Genomic DNA, 16,018 nt, shown 5'->3' on the forward strand with positions numbered 1-16,018 from the left:
ATAGATGCTGCCTGGCCTGCTGGGTTCCACCAGCATTTTGTGTGTGTAGGATGCAGAAGGACTTGGACAGATTAGGAGAATGGGCAAGAAAATGGCAAATGAAATACAATGTTGGAAAATGCATGGTCATGCACTTTAGGAGTAGAAATAAATGTGTGGATTATTTTCTAAATGGGGAGAAAATGAGATGCAGAGGAACTTGGGAATCCTTGAGCAGAATACCCTGAAAGTGAACTTGCAGGTTGAGTGGGTGGTGAGGAAGGCAAATGCCATGTTTGCATTAATTTCAGAGGCCAGAATTTAAGAGCAGGGATGTGATCTTGAGGCTTTAAAAGGCACTGGCGAGGCCTCACCTTGAGCATTGTGAACAGCTTTGGGCTCCTTATCTAAGAAAAGATGTGCTGGCTTTGGGGAGGGTTCAGATGAGGTTCACAGGATGATTCTGGGAATGAAAGGTTTATCACAAGAGGAATGTTTGATGGCTCTGGGCCTGTGCTTGCTGGAATTTAGAAGGATTATGAGGATCTCTTTGAAATCTTTTGAATGTTGAAAGCCCCAGACAGAGTAGATGTGGAAAGGATGTCTCCCATGTTGGGGGAATCTAGGACAGGAGAACAGGGCCTCAGAGGAACATCCATTTCATACAAAAATGTGGAGAAATTTCTTTAGCCAGAATTTCTGGAATTTGTTACGGACAACTGTGGAAGCCAGGTCATTGGGTGTATTTAAGGCAAACATTGATAGGTTCTTGATTGGCCATGGCATCAAAGGTTATGGGGAAGAGGCTGGGGTGTGGGGCTGAGGAGGGGGGAAAATGGATCAGCCATGACTGAATGTTTAAGCAGATTTGATGGACCAAATGGCCTAATTCTGCTCCTATGTTTTATCATTTTCTCATGGATATTCAGGGCAACACTTGTTACTAAATAAATGATTCAGTTATCCTCATACTGAAATTTGCAGAATATTTCTGTGTACTCTGCAGATTACTGCTGTACCTGTATGATAACTGATCCACATACTTACACTGCACAGTTAGTGTGAGGGTCTGCTCCGATGAAACTGATGGGTATCTGACTCTGCAGGTGAGATTTTGCCCGTGGTGTTTGGGTGCTGGGGTCATGGTCAGGACAGAAGTATATGTCAGAGTGTTGTTCCACCGAGTTACACTGCTTGAGACTGATGGTGGGACATCTGTGGGGGTGACCCAGGTTAAGTTGGGTGAAGTTCCATCACACGTGGTGTTGAAGATGCAGGTTATGGTCACAGACTTTCCTTTGACAATTTCACCAGCGAATATCGTGGGTTTATCTGTGAAATCTAACATAGAAAAATGGATCCTTTTAGTTCAGTATCACCAGATGCATCAGTTCAGATAGAAATCCCAGCCCCACAACAGGAAAGGTGTTTACAGGATGATCCCTGAACAATGAGGGTAGAGTGTGAGGGAAAGTTGAACAGTGTGGGGTTCATTACTCTTCTGAAAGCTGTTGAGAGGGGAAATGGGAATCAGAGTCCTCCACTGAGAGCCTCAATATCACACAGTCACTGATACATCCAGTGGGGTACGTCCTTCCCCAAACAGTGAGATATGGGCCAAGTGGACTTGATCATGGGGGTGATGAGTTCAAAAAGTTCAAATTAAATTTATCAGCAAAGTACATATACAGGTTGTTACCACATACTGTACTACCTTCAGATTCATTTTCTTGCAGGCATTTACAGGAAAAAAGAAATTGAATCGAATTTATAAAAATCTACGCAAACAAAGACTGACAACAAAAAGACAATTTGCAAATTCAAAAAAATACTGTACTGAAAACATGAGTTGAAAAGAGTCCCTGAAAGTGAGCCTGTAGGGCAAAGAATCAGCTCAGAGTCGTGCTGTTTGAAGTTATTTGCACCATTCCCGGAGACTGGTGTTTGAAGGGGAGTAACTGTTCCTGAACTGGGTGGTGTGGGACACAAGACTTCTGTACCTCCTGCCCGATGTTAGTAGTGAGATCAGGGCATGGCCTGGATGGTGGATAAAAACACAAAGGACGAAGGAACGGAAGGAAGTGCGGATGGTTGGGATGGAGAAGGAGCGGAGGGTCGCTGGGAAGCCAAACTCTGCCACATGAGAGGTACCTAGTTTGGAAAGAAACTGCATGTAACTCTGAGAACCTCTTGTTTCCATGACAGCGGTATTTCAATATGTTTGGGAACATAAACTGGCTTTCATAACATAGTAACAGTCGGTACACTGAAGGCGCTGAGGCTGCTTCGGAAATGAATGGGATATTTCCTGAAAAATGGGAGCTGTGACAAAGTGAATATGGACCCAGTACAAGTTTATATTATTCCCCACTGACTGCTGAATGTCTGCTGTTGAGTTACCACACAGAACACCTACCAGAAACACGGATCCAAGTGACAGGCTGATAGTTGTAAAGATCACTTCCGGCAAACTCAATCCTGAAATAATATGGCCCTTCATCTTCCTGTGTGATGTTGTCGATAACCAGGGAACAGTCACCGTCTTTCAAGTCTCCAGACAGACGGGTCCGATGCTGAAACTTCTGCATCTCCTGACTGTGATCATTGGAGTGAAAGGCTATTTGATGATTTTCCTGGTTTTCACTGTTATACCAGATACCAGTCCTTGACTTCTTATCCAGACGTGACGGATAACGATAGTGGCATGGAATCCGGGCACACAAGCCTCTCTGTGCTGTCACATCTGATGGTGTTTCAGCTCTCCACTCATTCGACACTGTGCCTGAGGAGAGAATGAACAATGTTTGGTAATGGACGACTTGTAAACACATTGGACTTGATGTCCACCCCCTTTATCACTCCTGCACTGTGGACATGGTGTGTACTGAGTGTGGGAGACACAAGGAAACCCACCAGGCCTCCTCATGGTTGGAGGGGACCTGTTAGTCGGGGGGGGGGGGGGTGGTGGAAGGATGAGTGGTGCACGTTCATTTTGTTTTGCCTCATTGGCTCAGGAACAAAAAAGTTGGTTTCACACTGTAAGGAAGAATCAACGACAGAGGTGTCATCTAACACTGCAGGAGGAAATGGAGTGGCCAAAACTGGTCTGCGTTCCTCTGTTGGGAATCACTTCCTGTTTGCTCTACCACGTGTCACTGTCTCTGCTCCTTCCATCCATCCACTACACTGGATCCATCAGATCTTACGGATCTAGGAATGAATATGGATCATTATTATCTAAGGGATCCCTGTGGGACTCCCACAGGTACAAGGATGCCGACGTGCCTGTGACTGAGTACCACAGATGCTGGTGACAGACAGGCTGCAGTAGGGGCCCGTTCTGACAGTTCCCACACTAACAGTGCAGCTTTCTCACAACCTGTCCCAGTCAACAATGCAGCAATCCCACACACTGTCCTGCTCATACTGCAGCCCAGTCAACGTGTAACGTCACAGTACGTCACACTGGGGCAATTTGAATCTGCTGGAACATAAACTGCCATGAGTAATGGATTTAGCAAAATACCTCACAGTGCTTCCCCCCCCCCAGTGACAATTGGGACTATTGTATCTACAATCGGCACTACCTCAAGAAGGCAACGCCCATCGTCAAACATCCCCACCGTCCGGACCGTGTCCTGTTCTCACAGCTCCCATTGGGCAGGAGGGACAGAAGCCTGAAGGCCCACATCACCAGGTTCAGGAACAGCTCCTTCCTTTGTTATGGACTCAGCAACAATAAATATGAGTGGGGCAGGGGTTTTTATAATAAATAAAACATTTATTAAACACTGAAACCCCCCCCCCCCAGAAGTAAACAAATCACTAATGTAACCGGAAGTCAGCTGCTGTGTGGCAGCTTAAACAGTTCTTAAAGAGATGAAGCTTAAATAGTTCTTAAAGCGATGTTGCAAAAACAGTTCTTCAAAGTAGTACTGCAAAAGTTCAAAATGCTTACAGTCCATTAAAGGAGAGATTTTTTAGATGATTTAAATTCTCTTTCACGTCGCGTCATTGCGGTTCCCAGTCGAACTATATTTTTCCCACGGAGAATTTACGAAGCTGGAAATGAAACGGCTTAAAGGCACTGACCTTTCCTTTGCAAAACTGTATCCAATCCTTGCTGCTGTATTTTGCCGGAACTAACACGGGGACAGCCAACAAATTCCTTCCGAATGAGGATCAAACAAGGTCGAACCTGTTTCACCATCAAAATCGACCTTCCTTGATCTTTTAGCTCCCGAACTCCAATCTTCACTCTCCACTGATTTTTAACTGGCAGTATTATAAAGAAACTGCCGGCAATGACCTTTAAAACTTTAGGCATTAAATAAAACTCCATTTTTCAACCAAACTGCACCATAATATTGAACCACGCAGTAGCATGAAGTCAAAATAGCGAATCCAGCCACGAACTGCCCCTCCTCACAGGGAGGGGTCCTCCTTTTATACCCTATATAAAAAAAGCTGTCACATGACCTCTACTGGCGGGAAAATGACGTCACTCCCCCATCACAAGACCATTACCTTAAGTCCAGTATAGCTTCAACACCACTGTCACGTGTCACGGGTACGTAACACCTTTCAAACATTCTGATCTTGAACAAATACAACCACTCCATCAGTATCGCAACACCGTGACCACTTCGCATTACAATGGGCTTCTTTTGTTTCAGTTGAGTTTTTTCTTGTAAACTTGTGTAGAATTTGTTTTTCTCCTGAATGTTGTGCATCTCGTGTTAATGTACCTGTGATGCTACTGCAAGGAAGTTTTTCATTACACGTGCAGACATGGACTTGAGCATCTGATAATAAACTCCACTTTAACACACGTGACTCTGAATGTGTGACAATCCAATATCTACAGTGCAGTGTTCCTTCTGCACCTCCCTTTTTCTTTTACAAGTTTATTCACACAAAAACACACAAAATACAAACGTACAAGACGGTGAACAAGTTCCAATGAACCTCCTGCCCCTCTCCTCTGGGGAGAGGCCTCGAGATGGTTGTTCTTTTTCTTCGCATTCCCTTCAGTCACCTGAACCCACCCCTCAGCGTCATCCACACTGTGCCCATCCCTGACTTTCACCACCAGTGGGGGGTGGGTGCGGAAGGATGACTGGAGGGGTATCAGCAGGGATATGGGCTCCGCAGTGCTGCCCTCTGCCTCTGAAGTGAAGTTAGCAGCCTTTGAGCATATCCAAAGGCTTTACAGGCACGTTGGCGTGATACTATAATAATGCCCCTCAAATTGCACCTGAAAGCCCCCACCTGCATTCCCACCCCGTTCCAGTTGCATGAGCAAGCGGCGCTGAAATGAGAAAAGGTGATCAAACCCCTGCAGAGGTGTCCTGTACCACACTGGGGTTGTATTTGACCGCACCAAGGGAGTGCAGCTGCGGAGGAGGGCCGTACCAGGGATATTGGGGGTGGGCATTAGAAATAATAACCAACTTCACAAGCACCAGCATCAACTCCACCATCACACCCATGGTGTCACACATTTCCACCATCAGCAAGACTGAACCAATACTGTTGAGTTGTCACTGACTATTCTTAAGGAGCCAGTGATGTCTCTGTGAAGCTGTTCACCAATCAGCCGGGCTCTCGCCCCACTGCCCCACGCGTTCCATCCCCGAATGATCCAATTCCCACCGGTTAATCTTGTTAACGCTGCTTCCTCTACCCTGATGAGACACTGAGTAACGGAGAGAGGTTGAACTGGTTGGGACATTCTTCATCAGAGTGTCTCATACAGGGTGATCATATTGAGGTGTATAAAATCATAACGGACACCGACAGGGTAAAAGTTCACAGTCTTTTTCCCAGATTTGGGAAATCAAGACCACAGAGGCAATGGTTAAAAGTGATGGGGGAGAGATTTAATAGGGAATCGAGGAACAATTTCTTCTCCCGGAAAGTGAACAATATAGAAGACCATAAAACTATAACACACAGAAGTAGAATCAGCCCATCAAGTTGCTCCACCATACTCACACAATGGAATTCTCAACCACATTCTCCTGCCTTCTCCTTGTAACTTTGAGATCCTTTCTAATCAAGAAACTATCAGCCTCTGCTTTAAATAAACCGAATGAATCGGCCTCCACAGTTGACTGTGGAAAGACATTCTACAGAGTCACCACACTCTGGCTGAAGAATATCCTCCTCTCTCTGTTCTAAAGGGAAGATTCTGTTCGGAGATAGTGGCCTCTAGTCTGAGACTCTGCCACGATAGGAAACGCCACTCCATGAGGAACAAGCTGCCAGAGGAAGTTGTTGAGGCAGGTAGATTAACAACATATGGACAGGAACATGGAGTGGAGATGTTTAGAAGGGGCAGAGGTGGACAAATGTCGAGATGAAGGGACTCCACCCAAAATGTTTATTCCCCTCCAGAGATGCTTGCTGACCTGCTGAGTTCCTTCAGTGTTTTGTGTGTGTTGCTCAAGATTTCCAACACCTGTAGAATATTTTCAATTTGTGAATAATTTAGATGGGAATCTTGGTCAGCAGAAACAATTTGGGCTGAAGGGCCTGTTTATGTGTTGTATGACTCTGGCTCTTTCAGCTAACCAGTCGGACACACAGCCCAGCCCCCTACTCAGCCCTGAGTACCCTGGTCACACCAGCCAGACTAGAGGAAAATCAGGGATTTGCTGCCCGAACTCCTGCAGATTTACCTTGAAGAAGTGGCAGGAGGAAGTACACCTTTCCGATTGTTCTCAGATCCAGCATATTCCGTCAGTTTTCTGCCCTTCGACTGAAAAAGAAAGTAGTTACAATGAATCTCCAGCAAACTGTTGTGATTCCAACATCAGTGTGAGGGACAAGAAGATTCCCAGTCTGTTCCACGCTGTTCACATTAGTAATCCCACACACTGCTAATTCATTCTGTTTTAATGTTGTAGTGAGCATTTTAAAGGGGGCTTTGAAAACAAGGACACATGAAAGAGGAATTGGGTTCCAGTGACCCAGAAGGGAAAAGGAAACTGACACAGTTTCACAGTGGGAGTGTTTGAAACATTGGACGTGTCGGTCAGGACAGTGAGAACTAAAGTTAGAATGTTTTCTTAAAACTGTTCAATGTGTTGGTAGATTGCACTTGGAGCAGTTTGTGCTGTTCTGGTCACCAAGATACAGGAAGGATGTCATTAAACTGGAGAGAATGCAGGAAAGACGTTACCAATATTAGAGTGTTTGAGTTAGCAGGAGAGACTGGCTGGGACAGTTTTCCCCAAAATAGGTGAGGTTATTAATGATTAAAATCCATGAAGGGGAAGATTTCAGGCTCAACTGAAGATCTTGGTCCAAGCTTTAATTAAGAGGGTTGCAGACATAAGACTGGGGTATTCTAATCATTGTACTGCCCAAATGACAGTGTGACAGTCCCTCAGTACTGTCCCTCTGACAGAGTGACAATCCCTCAGTACTGTCCCTCTGACAGTCTGACACTCACTCAGGCCTGTCCCTCTGGCAGTGTGACACTCTCTCAGGCCTGTCCCTCTGACCGTGTGACAATCCCTCAGGCCTGTCCCTCTGGCAGTGTGACACTCCCTCAGTACTGTCCCTCTGACTGTCTGACACTCCCTCAGGCCTGTCCCTCTGGCAGTGTGACACTCCCTCAGTACTGTCCCCCTGACAGTGTGACACTCACTCAGTACTGTCCTTCTGACAGTGTGACACTCCCTCAGTACTGTTCCTCTGACAGTATGACACTCCCTCAGTACTGTTTCCCTACGGTGTGACACATCCTCAGTACTGTCCCTCTGACAGTGTGACACTCACTCAGTACTGTCCCCCTGACAGTGTGACACACCCTTAGTACTGTCCCCCGACAGTGTGACACTCCCTCAGTACTGTCCCTCTGACAGTGTGACACTCCCTCAGTACTGTCCCCCGACAGTGTCACACTCCCTCAATACCGTCCCTCCGACAGTGTGACACTCCCTCAGTACCGTCCCTCTGACAGTGTGACACTCTCTCAGTTCTGACCCTCTGACAGTTTGACACACGCTCAGTACTGTCCCTCTGACAGTCTGACACTCCCTCAGGCCTGTCCCTCTGGCAGTGTGACACTCCCTCAGGCCTGTCCCTCTGACTGTGTGACAATCCCTCAGGCCTGTCACTCTGGCAGTGTGACACTCCCTCAGTACTGTCCCCCTGACAGTCTGACACTCCCTCAGGCCTGTCCCTCTGACTGTCTGACACTCCCTCAGGCCTGTCCCTCTGGCAGTGTGACACTCCCTCAGTACTGTCCCCCTGACAGTGTGACACTCACTCAGTACTGTCCTTCTGACAGTGTGACACTCCCTCAGTACTGTTCCTCTGACAGTATGACACTCCCTCAGTACTGTCCCCCTACGGTGTGACACATCCTCAGTACTGTCCCTCTGACAGTGTGACACTCACTCAGTACTGTCCCCCGACAGTGTGACACTCCCTCAGTACTGTCCCTCTGACAGTGTGACACTCCCTCAGTACTGTCCCCCGACAGTGTCACACTCCCTCAATACCGTCCCTCCGACAGTGTGACATTCCCTCAGTACCGTCCCTCTGACAGTGTGACACTCTCTCAGTTCTGACCCTCTGACAGTTTGACACACCCTCAGTACTGTCCCTCTGACAGTATGACACTCCCTCAGTACTGTCCCCCGACGGTGTGACACATCCTCAGTACTGTCCCTCTGACAGTGTGACACTCCCTCAGTACCGTCCCTCTGACAGTGTGACACTCTCTCAGTTCTGACCCTCTGACAGTTTGACACACCCTCAGTACTGTCCCTCTGACAGTATGACACTCCCTCAGTACTGTCCCCCGACGGTGTGACACATCCTCAGTACTGTCCCTCTGACAGTGTGACACTCACTCAGTACTGTCCCCCTGACAGTGTGACACTCCCTTAGTACTGTCCCCCGACAGTGTGACACACCCTCAGTACTGTCCCTCTGACAGTCTGACACTCCCTCAGGCCTGTCCCTCTGGCAGTGTGACACTCCCTCAGGCCTGTCCCTCTGACTGTGTGACAATCCCTCAGGCCTGTCACTCTGGCAGTGTGACACTCCCTCAGTACTGTCCCCCTGACAGTCTGACACTCCCTCAGGCCTGTCCCTCTGACTGTCTGACACTCCCTCAGGCCTGTCCCTCTGGCAGTGTGACACTCCCTCAGTACTGTCCCCCTGACAGTGTGACACTCACTCAGTACTGTCCTTCTGACAGTGTGACACTCCCTCAGTACTGTTCCTCTAACAGTATGACACTCCCTCAGTACTGTCCCCCTACGGTGTGACACATCCTCAGTACTGTCCCTCTGACAGTGTGACACTCACTCAGTACTGTCCCCCGACAGTGTGACACTCCCTCAGTACTGTCCCTCTGACAGTGTGACACTCCCTCAGTACTGTCCCCCGACAGTGTCACACTCCCTCAATACCGTCCCTCCGACAGTGTGACATTCCCTCAGTACCGTCCCTCTGACAGTGTGACACTCTCTCAGTTCTGACCCTCTGACAGTTTGACACACCCTCAGTACTGTCCCTCTGACAGTATGACACTCCCTCAGTACTGTCCCCCGACGGTGTGACACATCCTCAGTACTGTCCCTCTGACAGTGTGACACTCCCTCAGTACCGTCCCTCTGACAGTGTGACACTCTCTCAGTTCTGACCCTCTGACAGTTTGACACACCCTCAGTACTGTCCCTCTGACAGTATGACACTCCCTCAGTACTGTCCCCCGACGGTGTGACACATCCTCAGTACTGTCCCTCTGACAGTGTGACACTCACTCAGTACTGTCCCCCTGACAGTGTGACACTCCCTTAGTACTGTCCCCCGACAGTGTGACACTCCCTCAGTACTGTCCCTCTGACAGTGTGACACTCCCTCAGTACTGTCCCCCGACAGTGTCGCTCCCTCAATACCGTCCCTCCGACAGTGTGACACTCCCTCAGTACCGTCCCTCTGACAGTGTGACACTCTCTCAGTTCTGACCCTCTGACAGTTTGACACACCCTCAGTACAGTCTATCTGACAGTGTGGCAGACCCTCATTGCACCCTTTTTTAACATATTCAAAAAACTTTTTTACATTACATATAGACACAGTACAGTCCGTCAATATTTTCAAGACAGTATTTATACTCAAATTAAAATAGTTTTACCGCCATCTAGAAAACAGTCATTATCCCATGGGGACCAACGTTCCCATCAGTCCCCCACTGTACTCATTGCTACTAAGTACTCTCTGTCCAAGGACAGTTGGGCATGAACGTATCCTTGAAAAAGTAGCAGGTAGTCTGACATTCCTTCAGTTCGCTCCCTTTTTTTTCTGACATTCAGACACTCACTCATTACTGTCCCTCTGATAGTCTGACACTCCCTCAGTACTGTCCCTCTGACAGTGTGACACTCCCTCAGTACTCTCCCTCTGAGAGTGTGACACTCCCTCAGTACTGTCCCCAGACAGTGTCACACTCCCTCAATACCGTCCCTCCGACAGTGTGACACTCCCTCAGTACCGTCCCTCTGACAGTGTGACACTCTCTCAGTTCTGACCCTCTGACAGTTTGACACACCCTCAGTACTGTCCCTCTGACAGTCTGACACTCCCTCAGGCCTGTCCCTCTGGCAGTGTGACACTCCCTCAGGCCTGTCCCTCTGACTGTGTGACAATCCCTCAGGCCTGTCCCTCCGACAGTGTGACACTCCCTCAGTACCGTCCCTCTGACAGTGTGACACTCTCTCAGTTCTGACCCTCTGACAGTTTGACACACCCTCAGTACTGTCCCTCTGACAGTCTGACTCTCCCTCAGGCCTGTCCCTCTGGCAGTGTGACACTCCCTCAGGCCTGTCCCTCTGACTGTGTGACAATCCCTCAGGCCTGTCCCTCTGGCAGTGTGACACTCCCTCAGTACTGTCCCCCTGACAGTCTGACACTCCCTCAGGCCTGTCCCTCTGACTGTCTGACACTCCCTCAGGCCTGTCCCTCTGGCAGTGTGACACTCCCTCAGTACTGTCCCCCTGACAGTGTGACACTCACTCAGTACTGTCCTTCTGACAGTGTGACACTCCCTCAGTACTGTTCCTCTGACAGTATGACACTCCCTCAGTACTGTCCCCCTACGGTGTGACACTCCCTCAGGCCTGTCCCTCTGGCAGTGTGACACTCCCTCAGGCCTGTCCCTCTGACAGTGTGACACTCCCTCAGTACTGTCCCCCGACAGTGTCACACTCCCTCAATACCGTCCCTCCGACAGTGTGACACTCCCTCAGTACCGTCCCTCTGACAGTGTGACACTCTCTCAGTTCTGACCCTCTGACAGTTTGACACACCCTCACTACTGTCCCTCTGACAGTATGACACTCCCTCAGTACTGTCCCCCGACGGTGTGACACATCCTCAGTACTGTCCCTCTGACAGTGTGACACTCACTCAGTACTGTCCCCCTGACAGTGTGACACTCCCTTAGTACTGTCCCCCGACAGTGTGACACTCCCTCAGTACCGTCCCTCTGACAGTGTGACACTCTCTCAGTTCTGACCCTCTGACAGTTTGACACACCCTCACTACTGTCCCTCTGACAGTATGACACTCCCTCAGTACTGTCCCCCGACGGTGTGACACATCCTCAGTACTGTCCCTCTGACAGTGTGACACTCACTCAGTACTGTCCCCCTGACAGTGTGACACTCCCTTAGTACTGTCCCCCGACAGTGTGACACTCCGTCAGTACTGTCCCTCTGACAGTGTGACACTCCCTCAGTACTGTCCCCCGACAGTGTCACGCTCCCTCAATACCGTCCCTCCGACAGTGTGACACTCCCTCAGTACCGTCCCTCTGACAGTGTGACACTCTCTCAGTTCTGACCCTCTGACAGTTTGACACACCCTCAGTACAGTCTATCTGACAGTGTGGCAGACCCTCATTGCACCCTTTTTTAACATATTCAAAAAACTTTTTTACATTACATATAGACACAGTACAGTCCGTCAATATTTTCAAGACAGTATTTATACTCAAATTAAAATAGTTTTACCGCCATCTAGAAAACAGTCATTATCCCATGGGGACCATCGTTCCCATCAGTCCCCCACTGTACTCATTGCTACTAAGTACTCTCTGTCCAAGGACAGTTGGGCATGAACGTATCCTTGAAAAAGTAGCAGGTAGTCTGACATTCCTGCAGTTCGGTCCCTTTTTTTTCTGACATTCAGACACTCACTCATTACTCTCCCTCTGATAGTCTGACACTCCCTCAGTACTGTCCCTCTGACAGTGTGACACTCCCTCAGTACTGTCCCCAGACAGTGTCACACTCCCTCAATACCGTCCCTCCGACAGTGTGACACTCCCTCAGTACCGTCCCTCTGACAGTGTGACACTCTCTCAGTTCTGACCCTCTGACAGTTTGACACACCCTCAGTACTCTCCCTCTGACAGTGTGACACTCCCTCAGTACTCTCCCTCTGAGAGTGTGACACTCCCTCAGTACTGTCCCTCTGACAATGTGAAACTCCCTCAGTACCATCCCTCAGACAGTGTGACACTCCCACAGTACTGTCCCTCTGACAGTGTGACACTCCCTCAGTACCATCCCTCAGACAGTGTGACACTCCCACAGTACTGTCCCTCTGACAGTGTGACACTCCCACAGTACTGTCCCCCTGACAGTGTGACACTCCCACAGTACTGTCCCTCTGACAGTGTGACACTCCCACAGTACTGTCCCCCTGGCAGTGTGACACTCCCGCAGTACTGCACCTCTGACAGTGACACTCCCTCAGTACCATCCCTCTGACAGTGTGACACTCCCTCAGTACAGACCCTCTGATAGTGTGATACTCCCTCAGTACCATCCCTCTGACAGTGTGACACTCCCTCAGTACTGTCCCTCTGACAGAGTGACACTCCCTCAGTACAGACCCTCATACAGTGTGACAATCCCTCAGTACTGTCCCTCTGACAGTGTGACACTCTCTCAGTTCTGACCCTCTGACAGGTTGACACACCCTCAGTACTGTCCCTCTGACAGTCTGACTCTCCCTCAGGCCTGTCCCTCTGGCAGTGTGACACTCCCTCAGGCCTGTCCCTCTGACTGTGTGACAATCCCTCAGGCCTGTCCCTCTGGCAGTGTGACACTCCCTCAGTACTGTCCCCCTGACAGTCTGACACTCCCTCAGGCCTGTCCCTCTGACTGTCTGACACTCCCTCAGGCCTGTCCCTCTAGCAGTGTGACACTCCCTCAGTACTGTCCCCCTGACAGTGTGACACTCACTCAGTACTGTCCTTCTGACAGTATGACACTCCCTCAGTACTGTCCCCCTACGGTGTGACACACCCTCAGTACTGTCCCTCTGACAGTCTGACACTCCCTCAGGCCTGTCCCTCTGGCAGTGTGACACTCCCTCAGGCCTGTCCCTCTGACAGTGTGACACTCCCTCAGTACTGTCCCCCGACAGTGTCACACTCCCTCAATACCGTCCCTCCGACAGTGTGACACTCCCTCAGTACCGTCCCTCTGACAGTGTGACACTCTCTCAGTTCTGACCCTCTGACAGTTTGACACACCCTCAGTACTTTCCCTCTGACAGTATGACACTCCCTCAGTACTGTCCCCCGACGGTGTGACACATCCTCAGTACTGTCCCTCTGACAGTGTGACACTCACTCAGTACTGTCCCCCTGACAGTGTGACACTCCCTTAGTACTGTCCCCCGACAGTGTGACACTCATTCAGTACTGTCCCTCTGACAGTGTGACACTCCCTCAGTACTGTCCCCCGACAGTGTCACGCTCCCTCAATACCGTCCCTCCGACAGTGTGACACTCCCTCAGTACCGTCCCTCTGACAGTGTGACACTCTCTCAGTTCTGACCCTCTGACAGTTTGACACACCCTCAGTACAGTCTATCTGACAGTGTGGCAGACCCTCATTGCACCCTTTTTTAACATATTCAAAAAACTTTTTTACATTACATATAGACAGTACAGTCCGTCAATATTTTCAAGACAGTATTTATACTCAAATTAAAATAGTTTTACCGCCATCTAGAAAACAGTCATTATCCCATGGGGACCATCGTTCCCATCAGTCCCCCACTGTACTCATTGCTACTAAGTACTCTCTGTCCAAGGACAGTTGGGCATGAACGTATCCTTGAAAAAGTAGCAGGTAGTCTGACATTCCTTCAGTTCGGTCCCTTTTTTTTCTGACATTCAGACACTCACTCATTACTGTCCCTCTGATAGTCTGACACTCCCTCAGTACTGTCCCTCTGACAGTGTGACACTCCCTCAGTACTCTCCCTCTGAGAGTGTGACACTCCCTCAGTACTGTCCCCAGACAGTGTCACACTCCCTCAATACCGTCCCTCCGACAGTGTGACACTCCCTCAGTACCGTCCCTCTGACAGTGTGACACTCTCTCAGTTCTGACCCTCTGACAGTTTGACACACCCTCAGTACTCTCCCTCTGACAGTGTGACACTCCCTCAGTACTCTCCCTCTGAGAGTGTGACACTCCCTCAGTACTGTCCCTCTGACAATGTGACACTCCCTCAGTACCATCCCTCAGACAGTGTGACACTCCCACAGTACTGTCCCTCTGACAGTGTGACACTCCCTCAGTACCATCCCTCAGACAGTGTGACACTCCCACAGTACTGTCCCTCTGACAGTGTGACACTCCCACAGTACTGTCCCCCTGCCAGTGTGACACTCCCACAGTACTGTCCCTCTGACAGTGTGACACTCCCACAGTACTGTCCCCCTGACAGTGTGACACTCCCGCAGTACTGCACCTCTGACAGTGACACTCCCTCAGTACCATCCCTCTGACAGTGTGACACTCCCTCAGTACAGACCCTCTGATAGTGTGATACTCCCTCAGTACCATCCCTCTGACAGTGTGACACTCCCTCAGTACTGTCCCTCTGACAGAGTGACACTCCCTCAGTACAGACCCTCATACAGTGTGACAATCCCTCAGTACTGTCCCTCTGACAGTGTGACACTCCCTCAGTACTCTCCCTCTGACAGTGTGACACACCCTCAGTACTGTCCCTCTGACAGTGTGGCACTCCCTCAGTACACTCCCTCTGAGAGTGTGACACTCCCTCAGTACTGTCCCCCTGACAGTCTGACACTCCTTCAGTACCGTCCCTCTGGCAGTGTGACACTCCCTCAGGCCTGTCCCTCTGACTGTGTGACAATCCCTCAGGCCTGTCCGTCTGGCAGTGTGACACTCCCTCAGTACTGTCCCACTGACAATCTGACACTCCCTCAGGTCTGTCCCTCTGACTGTCTGACACTCCCTCAGGCCTGTCCCTCTGGCAGTGTGACACTCCCTCAGTACTGTCCCCCTGACAGTGTGACACTCACTCAGTACTGTCCTTCTGACAGTGTGACACTCCCTCAGTACTGTTCCTCTGACAGTATGACACTCCCTCAGTACTGTCCCCCTACGGTGTGACACATCCTCAGTACTGTCCCTCTGACAGTGTGACACTCACTCAGTACTGTCCCCCTGACAGTGTGACACTCCCTTAGTACTGTCCCCCGACAGTGTGACACTCCCTCAGTACTGTCCCTCTGACAGTGTGACACTCCCTCAGTACTGTCCCCCGACAGTGTCACACTCCCTCAATACCATCCCTCCGACAGTGTGACACTCCCTCAGTACCGTCCTCTGACAGTGTGACACTCTCTCAGTTCTGACCCTCTGACAGTTTGACACACCCTCAGTACTGTCCCTCTGACAGTATGACACTCCCTCAGTACTGTCCCCCTGACAGTGTGACACTCCCTTAGTACTGTCCCCCGACAGTGTGATACTCCCTCAGTACTGTCCCTCTGACAGTGTGACACTCCCTCAGTACTGTCCCCCGACAGTGTCACACTCCCTCAATACCGTCCCTCCGACAGTGTGACACTCCCTCAGTACCGTCCCTCTGACAGTGTGACACTCTCTCAGTTCTGACCCTCTGACAGTTTGACACACCCTCAGTACAGTCTATCTGACAGTGTGGCAGACCCTCA

The 16,018-nt window shown here is 49.8% G+C and overlaps 1 protein-coding gene across 2 annotated transcripts in view; it reads right to left on the bottom strand.

The window, feature by feature from the left end:
- Window positions 1-16,018, bottom strand: part of LOC132393923 (sialic acid-binding Ig-like lectin 10) — a 47,849-nt gene that overhangs the window by 26,496 nt on the left and 5,335 nt on the right. For both annotated transcript variants that reach the window (XM_059969488.1, XM_059969413.1), the window contains exons 2-4: window positions 6,663-6,742; window positions 2,396-2,761; window positions 1,027-1,320 (exon numbers count right to left, since the gene is read on the bottom strand). In XM_059969488.1, coding sequence (XP_059825471.1) covers window positions 1,027-1,320; window positions 2,396-2,761; window positions 6,663-6,717 — 715 coding nt within the window. In that variant the 5' untranslated portion in view covers window positions 6,718-6,742. The remainder of the gene's footprint in view (window positions 1-1,026; window positions 1,321-2,395; window positions 2,762-6,662; window positions 6,743-16,018) is intronic.

The sequence above is a fragment of the Hypanus sabinus genome, chromosome 1, assembly GCF_030144855.1.
Source record: "Hypanus sabinus isolate sHypSab1 chromosome 1, sHypSab1.hap1, whole genome shotgun sequence".
Classification (NCBI taxonomy): domain Eukaryota; kingdom Metazoa; phylum Chordata; class Chondrichthyes; order Myliobatiformes; family Dasyatidae; genus Hypanus; species Hypanus sabinus.